This window comes from Urocampus carinirostris, chromosome 3 (genome assembly GCF_059441175.1).
Source record: "Urocampus carinirostris isolate Australia breed hairy pipefish chromosome 3, RoL_Ucar_1.0, whole genome shotgun sequence".
NCBI lineage: Eukaryota > Metazoa > Chordata > Actinopteri > Syngnathiformes > Syngnathidae > Urocampus > Urocampus carinirostris.
In genome coordinates, this window is record NC_142351.1 from 18,173,797 (window position 1) to 18,187,541 (window position 13,745).

The 13,745-nt window shown below is 38.5% G+C and overlaps 1 protein-coding gene across 8 annotated transcripts; it reads right to left on the reverse strand.

Annotated features, from left to right (window-relative positions):
- Positions 1-1,062: 1,062 nt before the first annotated feature.
- On the reverse strand, positions 1,063-12,424 carry znf217 (zinc finger protein 217). 8 transcript variants are annotated; one of them, XM_088330915.1, is made up of 5 exons: positions 12,353-12,424; positions 5,954-7,281; positions 5,586-5,693; positions 3,259-4,503; positions 1,063-1,950 (listed from the first exon to the last, which is right to left on the reverse strand). In XM_088330915.1, exons 2-5 carry the CDS (start codon positions 7,239-7,241, stop codon positions 1,838-1,840), a joined length of 2,754 nt encoding a protein of 917 aa, XP_088187041.1. In that variant the 5' UTR covers positions 7,242-7,281; positions 12,353-12,424; the 3' UTR covers positions 1,063-1,837. The 8 variants fall into 8 exon arrangements, with proteins under 8 accessions (XP_088187041.1, XP_088187040.1, XP_088187036.1 ...); XM_088330914.1 differs by lacking the exon at positions 12,353-12,424 and adding an exon at positions 12,004-12,309; XM_088330910.1 differs by lacking the exon at positions 12,353-12,424 and adding an exon at positions 11,875-12,309.
- Between the last annotated feature and the right edge of the window lie 1,321 nt (positions 12,425-13,745).

The following is a 13,745-nucleotide window of genomic DNA, read 5'->3' on the forward strand; positions in this document are numbered from 1 at the left end:
TTTCTTTGGATATAGTGATTTGTAGTAATTTCGTAAGCATGTTCTTTATCAAGTCAAGTCATGTTTATTTGTATAGCCCTTAATCACAAGGAGTCTAAAAGGGCTGCACAGACCACAGAATATTGCAAACTACAGACTATTATTACACCATCCCCTGATCTAAAACCTACATGAGAGCAAGGAAAGAGCAGTGGCTACCACGACAACATAGAGCGTCATAGGGATCCCCCGATCCATAGGATTAACCAGACTAGAAACTCCAGCACCAGGATGTGAGCCAGGCGGACTGAGAAGAAACAAACCTAATTTCTCTGCGTGAGCATGTAACACCTGAAAGTAATGAACGACTGCTAAATATCTAAATAATGACTTGAATCAAAGTAAGTGCATGCTGTGCAGATCCTCCACGAAGGGGGAAAAGAACGCAGGAGAGAGACGCCAGCCTGGCCGGACACAATGATTGACATTTGAAGCCCGGGTTCAGGCCCAATTGTTTACCTCTACCTTGACTGTTTCTTTTGTCCTATTTCCAACGTCTTTCTATTCCAGCACAGTTAATTCCAATAATCAGTTATCAATACGCTGCCTAGAAATGGGATAATATTTTTTTTTAATTGTATTTAGCCTGTTAGGAGAAAGGCGACATCAAAAACTAGGAAGTAATTGTGGCACAAGAGGTCACGAGTACGTTTTGCTCAGCCACTGGTGGTGCATCACAGAAGCCCACACACAGACACCAAAACATGAGGAAACTGCAATAGTCGATATTGGGAACAAGACAAAATAGCAACGACTGAATGCATACATTGCCTTGATCTTCAGGTGCTGCCGGCTGATGCAGTACTTTGTGAATATTGCCCTCTAGTGGGAGATTATAAAAATGACACTTGAGCTCCATGTAAAATAGAGAACCCTATGCCTGCTCAATGAAGGTTTGTCTGGACCGTTTTGGGGCATTTTGTACTTTAATTTAAAAAATGGTAGTTTTCGTGTTTAAATGAGAGTAGTGATAAGTTACAATTGTCAAAAATATTAATAGGAATGATTGAAATTCACCTTCACCCTTTTTTTAAATTCAAATACTTTATTCGAATGATATTTTTTTTTAATCTCACATCAATGGATCCTTTTTACAAGTTGTGAAACAAACAGAAAAAGAAAATAACTTAATAACTTCAGAGTGAAACATCAGTTTGCCAGCAATATATTCATGTCAACAAATTTATTCAGTAATTGTTATCATTTGTGTGGCCCAGTGTCCTTTTGGAGATAACAAGTCAGGATGAGCAACTTTTGTCTCAAATGAAATACTTTCAGAGTCTGCAGTCCACAGTAAACAGACAGAAAATATGCTGTAGACCAGCCAAGTACAACACTAAACATGTCCTCCTCAAATGGGAGGACAATGTGAGTAATAGTGCCACCCAAAATGTACCAACATTCAAAGTAAGATATGTGGCCTCCTTACAGTAACAAAATACATCAATTTACCAAAGAATTCTGCCATCAAGTATTGCATGGAAAGAGGGACTCCACTTATAATCATAGCAGCAACATTTCACATTGCAATGGTTTACTGCAAATTATTTTTACGTGCTGAAGTGTGAGCTACGTGAGCGTTGATGAACATTAGTGTGGTTCAGACAAGAATAACGTCACTGGGTCAAAAAAAAAGAGGGCATTTTTTCAGCACTGAAAACATCAACAAAGAAAAATGTCTGACAGTCTCCCGAAAAGGTAGCAGCATCTGAAAAATCTTTTCACATTTTCAAAAGGACCCATTGTGTAAGGTCATTGTTAGACGTATTTTCAAAGTCCTTTGGTCTGCGTCGACCTGTCACATTGTCTTATCCGGGGTCCCGTAGTGTGTTTTCGCAACAGGCACTGGAGGCTTTTTTCGAGGCAGCATGGGTAGATTGGGTAATTTCTGGAACTGCAGACTCTTGCACCCTAAGAAAGACAATCACCAAGTTAGACTTATACGTTTGTGCATAGGCACTTTTTAATATGCGGTCATAGGATCATAGGATTCAACTATTCAAGTTTGAAAAATCTCACGCCTGATCTTCTGTGGTCATTGACAGACCTCTCGAGTAAAATATATAGTAAATTCTGGACTACAGACACACCTGTTAAAAGCCGCATGCGTACATTTTAAGCTTGAAACTCAATTATCTTTGTATAACCCACAGGTGAATTGTTTAATGTGTCCTTAAAGGGGCTGTGCAGAATTTGGAGCTTTGTGACTCTCTGCATTCTTTAAGTCCTAATTGCAGCCTCAATCAGCCTTTTTCCGATGCGCATATGCAAGTACGTGCATTTCCAAGGCTCCCTCTAATAAAGTCTTCTTTTTTGATCTTTTTGGGGTTTAGGTTTGTGTTTAAACTACTAGAAGAAAAACTTCTTATTTTCAAAATGTCCATCCCACATTGACAAAAATAAAAAAACTGCGGGGAGAAGCATGACATCACTCTGCAGCACCCATTCCTGGTGTTGAGAGAGTGACATTTTCAGCTGCACCGATTTCCCCCCACCCCTTTAATTTGCATATAAGCCATTTTTCATGTGACCATTCAGGATAGAAATTACAAAGGTAAAACACATATTTACTATCGCGCTAAAATAATCGAGAATGAAAGCTGCATCACAAAGACATGGATTATTTTTGTAATTGGTGGTTGCCGCAGTAATAAACCAGATTGTATTCACATGTAATTGTTCCTTGAGTATTAAAGGAAACTCTAGTGACCTGGCTTTGACACTGAGAGAGATAGTGATTTTTGATAGAAAATTTCCACTGCTGTTCAAATCGGATGAATAAGTTTGTGGGTGCAAAAGACATCTAAAATATTGTGATAACATTGCAAATATTGGCTACAGAACCGCGTCTCAAACTTCCCGTTTTGCTCCTGTTATAAGTTATGTTGGCAAAAACATGGACTAATTTCATCATGTTTGATATGCATGTTTATAAAGAAAATACAGGGGAATTTTTTTCTAAAAATAAAATAAGAAAAAGAAAAGAACAAGCTGCCCCATATTTATTGCTACAGGATTTAAAATGTAGGAAAAGAGAAGCAGCTTCGAGTCTGGAATTTACGCTAACACAGTCTAATCCAACTATTCAACAAATCAATAAGTATAATCAAAATTGTATCCAAGTACCAAATGAATTCATCACTGCAATCAAATTAATATATAGACAAGAGTATTTGGCTTTGCTCTAAAAAGACACATTTAGTCAGCTTACATATATACCTGATTTTGGATTAGTGAATCCCATGGGGACATTGTGGTAAAGTGATGCCAGGTTGTTGGGGGTGCAGGCACCAAAGAGGTTCATCATGTTCCAGTCTGTATCCAAACCTCCACCAAGGGCAGTGCTCTTAATCGGAGCCAGGACTTGGGCCGGTGAAGGCACCGGCTTCGACGTACCTTGAAGGCCACTCCCTTGGAGACGGAGCCTGATGCGGCCATCATCCCCTGCTGGGCCTTTAAAGCTAATGCCCCCTGCTGGAAGGATGTGCTTGAACCTCTTGCTGGAAGGCTCATCTAGCTGGGGGAAGCTACCAAACTGGCTGGACAAGAAAAAGTGTGCGGCTTCAGATTGCCACTTGGAAGCACTTCTCTTCTCTGCAGATGCGACTTGGTTCAAGGTGGGCGGTGGCTCAACTTGGTACATGCCCCCCAGGCTCGATGTCCTCTGATTGCCCGATTGTGACTCCCCGTTGTGCAACTGCCTTCTCTCGTGTGGGCCAATGCATAGAGGTGCGCGGATCGGCTTGGGAACCTGAAGCGGGTTGCTGGGCATCGATTCTTTGGGTTTTGTAGGTAAAGGAGGTGGGGACTTGGTTCTACGAGGGTGGCGTGTGTCCATCATGGCAAGTGGGACGACATCTTTTCCTTGGAGTGCAGGTGGGCATCCGGTGTGGCGTCTGTGCTTGCTATAAGTATTCCTTCTTGCACCACACATATCATTGTGCGTCAGTCTTTTGTGCATAATCAGAACCTCCGGGTAGATTGTTTTATACGAGCAGAATGAACACACAGATGGAATTAATTTGCTTCTGGATTGTGCGCTGGCAGGGACGGAAAGACACAGATTTAGTGGGGCCTCGCAGGTCTCGTCTCTTATCTCCTCCTTCTCAACCTTCAGATTAACAGCTACTGGGTGCTTTAGGGTCACATTCTCGGTTGGGCTAAAAGCAAGGTTAGCAATTACTTTTTTCTGCTCGTCATCGTTCTGCACAGTCTCTTTGTTAAGCCCGCCATCGAGGCATTGCAATTTATCCTGCGGTTCCTCCTTGTCTACTGGCAGCCAAAGTTTGGATCTTTCTGCTGCTGGGCTTCCTTTTTTGTCACTAGGGGAGGGCACAGGAAACACGGGGTTGCTGGGGACATTCACATGAGGTTTGCCTTTGTGACGCCGTTCCAGGTGATATTTCAGGGACGTCCTCTGGGCGGCAGCATAATCACAATAGACGCACTTGTAGGGTTTTTCGCCTGAAACACACAAAGAATATGATCAATGATCAAAGCCAAATATGAAAAAATGTTTATGTAATGAGATAAAGGGTTCCCGTTTTTTGATCCACCACCAAGTTATCTAAAGCAGTGGTTTCAAACCTTTTAACAAGCTGAGAGCTACTATTTTGTTTTACCAATTATCGCAAAGGGTCCCCAGTTTTAAATGTATTTCTAAAATGTTATTAATAGGTTATTACCAGGTTAGTTGTTGGAAGTAAAGTTGAATAGACAGCGTTAAGTAGTCAACCACTAGAAAATCAGAATGACCCAGCACTGGTAAATTATTTTCAGAACACACAAGCAACACATTGTAGACCAAGGATCTAAAGCAACATCCTGAGATCAAAACATTACTGCTAACATGTTATGATCATCACAAATTCAAACCTTGATAATTTACCCCAAAAATGGTTCCCATATCTGTTCTGGATGTACAGAAAAATGTGACTACATTTTGAATGTAAAAATATCTCAGTTTGGCAGACAGTATTGCTCACCAAGTATTTCAATTATTTTACAGCACTTTTTTTAACCTTTTTTAATTTAAAAAAAAATAAAATAATACTTTAAAGCTACACTACCTTTGAACCTTTAATTAATATTACCATAAATCTACTGGTTATTATAAAACAACTAGTTTAATGGTGCCTTTGACATGGCATGAGGGGTTTTTATTAATTATTTTTGGGCAACAAACAAGTGGCATTTGCGCAGATTAATAAAAATGTATACATGCACAGTGCATGTACAGCAATCAGGTCCTCATGGGCAGTGTAAAAATTCAATAGACGCTGCAAAACATTACTGAGTGTGTCTATACAGTGCCACTGTAACAAAATTAAAACTATATTTTCAAAAGCAGCAAATTAATCTCATATGGCGGAGGGCAGATCCTTTTGCCCATTTAAAATATATTTTGGTCCTTTTTAAAAAATGAGCCATGAACTTAAAACAAATATTGAGCACAATGACTTGTATGTGAAAACCTGATCTGCTTTTTGGTTGTTTTTGCATTGTACCATAAAATCACCTGGAAAATATTTTACATTTTAATGTACCTGTGTGAGTTCTCATGTGCACTGTGAGGTAGTAAGTCGTGCGAAATGATTTGCCACAGTAGCTGCAATGTTTTGATCGATCTTTAAATTGGTCGAAGTTGTCCTCACCTGTAATAGAAAATGTAACATATTAAATAAACGCTTTAATAACAGACCTACATGGGCGCAAAACTAAGGCATGTGTGTCATCCTTTGTCGTAAAGCAAAAAGTATTAGCTCTGAAAAAGATGGCGCTTGTTTTTTTTAGGAAGCTTGTAGAAATCAATGTTTGGGATTGTCAAGTCTCCTTGTTTGCTTTCACAATGATAGAAATGCATTTCCTGATCCGATTAAATTGATATTTCATGAAAAGTAAACAAGATGAGTACCTGTGTCAAACCCTTCGTCAGTCCCGTCATCGATGGAGGTTGAACCCGCTCTGGACAAGGTCGCTTCAGTGGGCAAGGTCAGAGGGCTCTCACCTCCGCCTACCTCACGCTTGTGCACCCTGGAGTGAAGCACTAACTGGTGGTAGGTCTTAAAATGCCGTTGGCATTCCTCACAAGTAGTGGGCCGCTCAATGTCTCTGTTCTTTTGCATAAGGGAGCGCCGCTGTGCTTGGGGCAGCTCCGGGATTGCCGTCGGGTCCTGCTGCGGAGAACTGCTTGGAACCTCTTTGATGTTTTTGTCTCCTTGCCCATTACACCAAGAAGAGCTAATTTGCTCCTTATCAGAGGTGCCATCCTCGTTGTCTGTGGAAGTTTCTGGACACATCTCTTTGGTACTGATCGGACCAACTGCTAGCTTGCCTCTTGTGGCCAATTGCCAGGCCTGAAACGTGTTATAGGGATCTAACTGAGGAATCCATTTTGATGTTCTTTCAGGTTGAAGAAATTTGCTCTTGGCACAAGGCTTCAAATTGAGACAGTGAAAAAAACTCTGCTTTTCAGTCACCTTGCCTTTGAACTCAGAGTCTTCGTCTTTTCCAGGCGCCACCTCTCGATTGTGTACTTTACTATGTTCCACCAAGCTGCTGTGATCAGGGAAGAAAAATCCACAAACCTTGCACATTTCATAGGCTGTGACCACAGGCTCTGTCAACCGCTCTTGAACCACACCGTTGACAGTGACCGGGCCCTCTGAGTCTTGCAGGGCTTTGCTCTTAGCACCAGATTTCCCGTGCATCTTCATGTGGTTCTTGAGGAACCAGGGTTCCCGGAAGCGCCGTCCACACACATGACAACAATAGGTGAAGTAGTCCTTGTGTTTCCTCAGGTGGGTCTCCAGCTCGCTGGCATCCCGCCATACCAAGCCGCACACGATACAGCTGTGGCCTGCATCTTTGTCCAGCGCCGAGCTGCTCTGTTTGGCCCGAGTTCTCTGGCCCGGGATCCTAAATTCGGCTTCAATCTTGAGCACAGCTGGCTCAAAGAAGGTGGTAGGGTGCTGTGTTAGAACGTGGTGTCCCACTTCATCCTGGTGATCAAACGTCATGTCGCAGAACATGCACGAAGGAGAATCATTGGCTTCGCACTGCGCCACAGTCTTAGAGAGGTAGCTGGCGTAGGGGGTCATCCTGGAGCCAGATTCTGGAACGCTGGCGCGTTTGCTAATCAAACTGTCTTGGGTAAGTCCCTCTGGACTCTCCACAAATGGCAGCAGAGCCTGAGTAGGCATTGTGGGATGGCGTACCAGTGCAATAAACAGTACTTCAAGTCTAGAAACAAAAAGTACACAAACTCCGTCAGCCTTGATCAGACAGGTCACAAATCCTTGCATGTTTTTTTGTTGCACAGGAAAACTTGACATATGTAGTTAGTAATACATAAATAAATAAACTTTGACAGCGACTGTAAAGGATGCTTTAGTTTTTGCCAACTCGTCATGATAATCTTTTATTTAATTATCAAGTAACAAATACATAATGCATTCAATATAAAATGGTAGTAGAGAAACTAAGCACAATGTTGCATTTTCACACAAATGTATAAAAGTTCAAAATAATATGATTCTATTAACCTTATACATATAAACATTTATATATATATATATATATATCATGCATATAATTTACATTATATTATGGTTAGCTGTACATAGAGACAGAGTGTATAATATTTTGTGAATATATAATAATATATTTGATTTAAAAAAATGGCAGATTGTTTTTATTTCCGTTTATAATTTTGATGTATTATTGAAAATAATTTGTTTCCTCATAATTGTATTAATGTAAGGGCTAAATGTTTTGTACTTCTTCCTGTGAATTATTTTGATTTTTTTCAAACTGTTTAAAATAATTTTTGCTAAGTGTTATTGCACTTATTTTCGATGCACTATATTTTTTACCATGCATTAATTATTATAACTAAGGCCAGTTTTCTAAGCACTGCATAGCAAAACATTTTTCTGTCTATTTATACTGATAGTATTCTACATTTTTTCCTCTTAGGAGTCTTTATTACATCTTTTACCCTGAAGTGCCATGTCTTGCCTCGTTTTATACATTGTTTCACAACGTTGATATCCATGACAATAATAGACTAATCAATTCATGTCATGTCAACAATGCTTGTGCTTAGACATTTTCAAATGATTCTTTTCTTTCCTTCTTCCCATAATGTGTTTTTAAAATATACAAGTTTAAATGTTCAATAACTAAATCAATAAGAATACATTTCAAAATCAAATTGTCATCTGACTTATTTGCTCCATGGTTAAAAACAACAGCCATTATTAAAACAATGGTGAAAGGTTAAAGGACTGCATTTATACAATGCTTTACTGAGTCACTGTGGACCTCCAAAGCATTTTACAATACACTTCACACGCAAGCTCACACACCGAAAGCAGAGTCAGCGAGTCAAGGCCCCTACCTACATATCAGAGGCATTAATAGGACGTCTTTTCAGAAAACATGGGACACAAAACCAACAACCGACTATTTTACATTTATTGTAATTTTTAGGGATAGAATCAAACGATCTGTTACTTTAAAGGCATTTTTTTAGTTTTTATCAGGGTAATTTCAGACTTATCATGTTAAGAAGTTAAAAATACAAAATCTGTTTACTTTTAAATGAAACAAATAAAAACATCAGCAAGCATCCTTGGTATTTTATACATAATATTGGTTAGCCAGAGCTTCCCCACTTGTTGATCTTAATGAGATTTTCATCTGCCAGCTGCATGTTGTGTGTTTGGCCCTAAAGGGAAATAACTGGACCAGCCAGTTATCCTGTAAGCTCTGGAAAGAGCACATAACAACACTTAACAGCCTATTCCTACACATCACAATTATGTTCGTTATTTTTTTTTTAAGTTTGGCACATTCTTCTGTCCATTCTATTGTTTGTATCACAAAACAAAAACGATTATGCGCTACCAACACCAGCATTAGACAAATTCTAACATACATTTATTGGTGTACCCACTTGTGGCTGTTTTACTGTCAGGGACTGAAAATTGAAGTTATAAAAGACCAAATTGTGTCCACAGTAAAAAAGTCTAATGCACACAGTTTGACTTTACTGGATTTTATTCAGAGCGAATGAGTCATCGGGTTCGCTAAGGAATTTCTGAGTTAACCCAAGGCGAAAAAGAATTTTGATAATAATAATAATAATCGTGCCGCTATTAGCACCTACAATAAGCTGTGCATAGAGATGTTAATTAGTAGATGTATGAATCAAATAAATGTTGAGATATTAGGGCCATGTTGTTACACATTGGTGTTTTTATGAATTCATGGTTGATTGGATAATTCAACATTCCACAAATGCATCCTGCTCTACAAGAAAACAACATTTTTTGTTAGAATTTCTGAATCTAGTGTCCTGCCACATCGTTGAAATTTCAATTCTGAGTAATGTTTACATTCATCATCAAATTGAGACATTGTATCCACGCTTTTCAAATTTTTGTTCTTGATAACCCTTTACAATTGAAGTTGAAATACAATCAAATTTAACAGTAAAGATTTGCTCGCCATTGCAGCTGACACCATACATTTAAATTTATAAAGTTGTCTAGGATTACTTTGACAAACAAAAAGACCGGTGGAACTTCAGCTATCAAAATAATCACATCCGATTATTAGGACTACTTTACAATGCTAGTTACACTCCAGAACTACAGATCTACTAGTACACAAATATCAAGCTCCCCTTATTTGTTACAAAAATGGTATATTTCCACAAACAAATGGAATTCCCATCTTTTCTACAAAGTCTTCCTAATTTTTAAAGAACATTATTGATAAAATGTTCTTTATATAATTGTGCAGTGAGAACAAACTGGTGTCCATCAATTGGGGTGACTACATAGTCCATGATCCTGCAGAGTACTTTTAACCAACAATCTTTACCGAAAAAAGCAGAAGCTTTCTGCGAAAAGGTTGCATCCACCCAAAAAAAAACCTTTCTATTTCATATTTTATAAAAGAAACATTTATCAAAATTCAATGTTTAGAACAGAAGGGGAAATGTTACAAATGGATATTGTCTAGTGTTCGGCTGACCTCTAATGTGGAGGGGCTGGAAAAATAATTCAATAGTTCACCTCTTTGATCCTGTGTTGTTGTTTTTTGCATTTTGGCACTTAAATATCCCGTGGAATTCAGGCATTCCCACATTCGACTCACTCAGCATCAATAAAACACTGGGCTTTACTTTTTAATTCATATTTCATGGAAAAAACATTCATGAGAATGCCTCATTTTAAATAGTTAGGGAAACCATGCAACTGGTTATTGTATAGAAACTGTTGAGCGTGACCTTTATTATGAAGGGCTGGAAAAATGAATAAAGAAAGCACGTCTTTGATCCTGTGTTGTTGCCTTTTGGCACTTAAATATCACATAATTCAAACATTAGCACGTTCAAAAAAAAAACTCAACCTTATGCATCCATTAAAGGAGTTTTACAAAAACGTTACACAGATGTATAGGTACCAAATGTATTTGTGATTAAAAAATAAGATCAATGCTAATATAATGGTGCTCAGTTAGATGATTAAGAAAACTGAAGTCCACTTAAGTTTAGCGTGCTAGATTTATTCAAATGAAAAGAACCACAATTTCTCAACTGGTCCTGAATTGACAAAACATCCCGTTTGAGATTTCGACTCAAGTGATTGAATGATTGATTAATTGACCCGACCATTTTTTACGGTTTGAAAATGTATGCAAACCCAGTAACGTTGATACAGAGACAACTGATGAATCTGTAGATTGTTTTCCTTTTAAGTACCGCACATAACAAAACTTGCATTTAGAATAACTGACTAATTTGTTTGTTTTCCCATTGCATTCAATTACATTTTAGAGAGTTTTCTTTTTGAGTCAAAGACAATTCGAGTCACTACTTCCATTTTACACCTTTTAATAAACAATTCCCACTGAATTGTTTTCAACTGTTTGTACCTTTCCTTCTTTAGGGGCTCGCTCATTTTGACTTTTTCGGTCTCAGTTTGTAGTTTATTTTCATGGTTCTGCAGTAATCACTTACCTGGATTGATACTTTTAAATCGGGAATTATGACGTCATCACAAAGAAAGTCGGTCAGGCATTAAACAAGATGGTGTTCTTTTGAGGTTAAACACAATTCGAGTAAGTATTTTAAGTTTTTTTATAGATCACTTAACAGAAAAAAATCCATCCCGAATTGTTCTGCAGTTATCACATACCTGGATTTATGTGTTTCAAATACAACGATGACGCCATCTCATAAAGAAAGTCGGTCAGTCAATAGACGTTTAAACTTGACAACAGGTGGACGCGTGTGCTTACATAATTGATACATAACAGCACATAATGTGCTCCCACAGAAACGTTATCAATGAACTTTGGCGAGTAGGAGAAAACAATTTGGACTATTAAAAGCACGTCAAAAGAGAACAGAGCTTGTGTCAGCACAAATTTAGCGTACTCCATTATTGATCATTTCACTCACTTCATCAGAACAGGAAGCCGTCCGGAATGACTCCATTAACGTTCGGCACTCGAGCCCGGATTATAAACGTTTGTTACGTTTCTATTATCCCTCTTGCTGAGCACGACAAGTAGAATTGTTTGCCGAATCAAATGCATTTCACACACGCAACGTAAACTTTTTGTTTTTAGTGCACATACTTACTTGAGGCGTATCTGTGGTGCGTTCAGGCTCCGAGCACAAACTTAACCGAAAACAACTTGTTGGTGTGTTTTTTTAAAGAAGAAACAATAACCTCTCTTCTCCCGCTTCCGGTTGGATACCGTCGCCTTGCGACGGTCTTTTGTTTTGTATAGAAGTGATTTTTTTTTCAATCTTACTTTGATGTCGTTTGTTCTGCCCGGTTCGCCTTTATGCCCCCATCAAACTGTTCAATCATTTTAGTCAGCAGTTGAGAAGATGAGGCGCGTTCACGGCGCCCCCCTCTTTTTTCCTTAACCTAACTTCACCTCAAGCGCGTCCTCCCTCGGAAGAAGAGTGATGTCACGTGGTTGCGAGTAACAGCTGAGATGAAAGTAAAAAAAAACGGTTAACGGCAAGTGGCTTGCAACGTGCAGCTTATTATTGTATTATTGCGGCGTTTTGCAAAAAAAAATGTTCTTGTTCCTAAATCGACGTCACGATATTCATCAGCTGCGAACAAGCGACTAATCACGTTTGCCTTTGCTCAAATAACTCCATCGCTGTCACACACTGGCCCAAATTGTAACTCTCGGTAGTTATTTTAGGATACAAAATGTTCAAGTGCGTCGTCACAAAGCGTGCGTTATTTTAACTTGTGAGAAGGTGTAAAGCTACCTTATGAAAGCGCCGTTGCTCCTCTTCCTCTTCTTTTTTTTCTTTAGGCACCATGTGGGGGTGGGGGAGGGGTAACCTCCAACTTTTTCACAGTTACATGAGGAGGAGTGAGTGTGTGTTTTTTTTTTTTTTTGCAGAAGCAGGTTGGTTGAGTCACCTTCCTCCCATTTCACGATCAAAAAGAAATCAGTTAATGCAGCCAAGTTAGATGACACGATTACCTTTGTGGAAGGGTGGAATCAATCAAAATACATGCACTGAAAATGTATCACTGCCTTGCCAAGTGAATAAAGTCCAATGAATGAATAAATTAAAAAATGAATCAAGTTTATTTGGGGAGCACAAAAATACCATTAAACACTAACAAAAGAAGACAACAACATCTTTGCACAAAAACAGCTGAACAATACAATAATATCCAACAGAAACATGTGCATAAAGGGAATATGCTGAAGCCAAAGCTTTGAGGTGCCCATCCCTGTTACATGTATTCCTTGCAGGGAAAGCATATTTTTTTAAAAAGCCTAAAAACAACTTTAAAAAAACTTTACCCTGCAAAGGAAAATTAGAAATCAAGGAAATGACATTTTAAACTTATTATGATCTTGCTAGTGACACGTATAGCATGTGATACCCCAAAAATGTTCTTTGGAAAAAAGGTTTATAGAACATTTCAAACTTATAATAATATTGTTAGTGACTCGTATACCATATCATACTCAAAGAAATATATTATTCTTCTTTATCCCACATACATATAGTATATAATTTTTTAAATCTATATTGATAAAGGACATTTTTATGGTCATCATCTAACTCTTTTCATAAATGAATAGCTTTCTGGATAACACACGGGCTTTTCAATGTTGTGCGAAAATACTGGACCTCGAAGTTATAGATTCCTCTGAGATAATGAAGGTCAGCTCTGTTGGGATATAACTGATGAAAATGTTTGAGTAGTTGGTACTTCATTGCTTTGAATACTAATAAATGGGATTTAGGTTTCAATATATCTTAAAACATGTTGGATATAAAGTTTGTTTGTATTCTGATAGCTTCTTTCTGTATTCAAATACACCATTCTCAATTGCTCTTGTATATTTTTCCCATATCTTTATAAACTAACTTAAATAAGGCAATATTTAAAACAGAACAATTCACAACGTTTGTTGATGTTTTTTTATGACATACTGTACAGGAAAGAAGAAGCAATGTGAAGAGCTAGCACCCCTCCTCCATTCCTTAAGGCAGCCAGACAGCAGGCAGGCATTGATAGCTCTTTCAAAGCCACATACATACAATGATCCAATCAATGGGGATATTCAGCTGAACGCAGCATTCACGGCCTTGCGTGCCTGAAGGAAAAGACGGCATTATGTGTAAGCGCGGCCCA

What these genes read in the sequence shown, in the direction of transcription:
- znf217 (XM_088330910.1), bottom strand. Translation starts at nt 11,933, where the DNA reads ATGATTGAACAGTTTGATGGGGGCATAAAGGCGAACCGGGCAGAACAA. An exon ending in TGACGAAGGGTTTGACACAG is followed by an intron (nt 5,694 to 5,953) that starts GTACTCATCTTG and finishes TTTCTATTACAG; the next exon opens with GTGAGGACAACTTCGACCAA. An exon ending in GCACATGAGAACTCACACAG is followed by an intron (nt 4,504 to 5,585) that starts GTACATTAAAAT and finishes TGTGTGTTTCAG; the next exon opens with GCGAAAAACCCTACAAGTGC.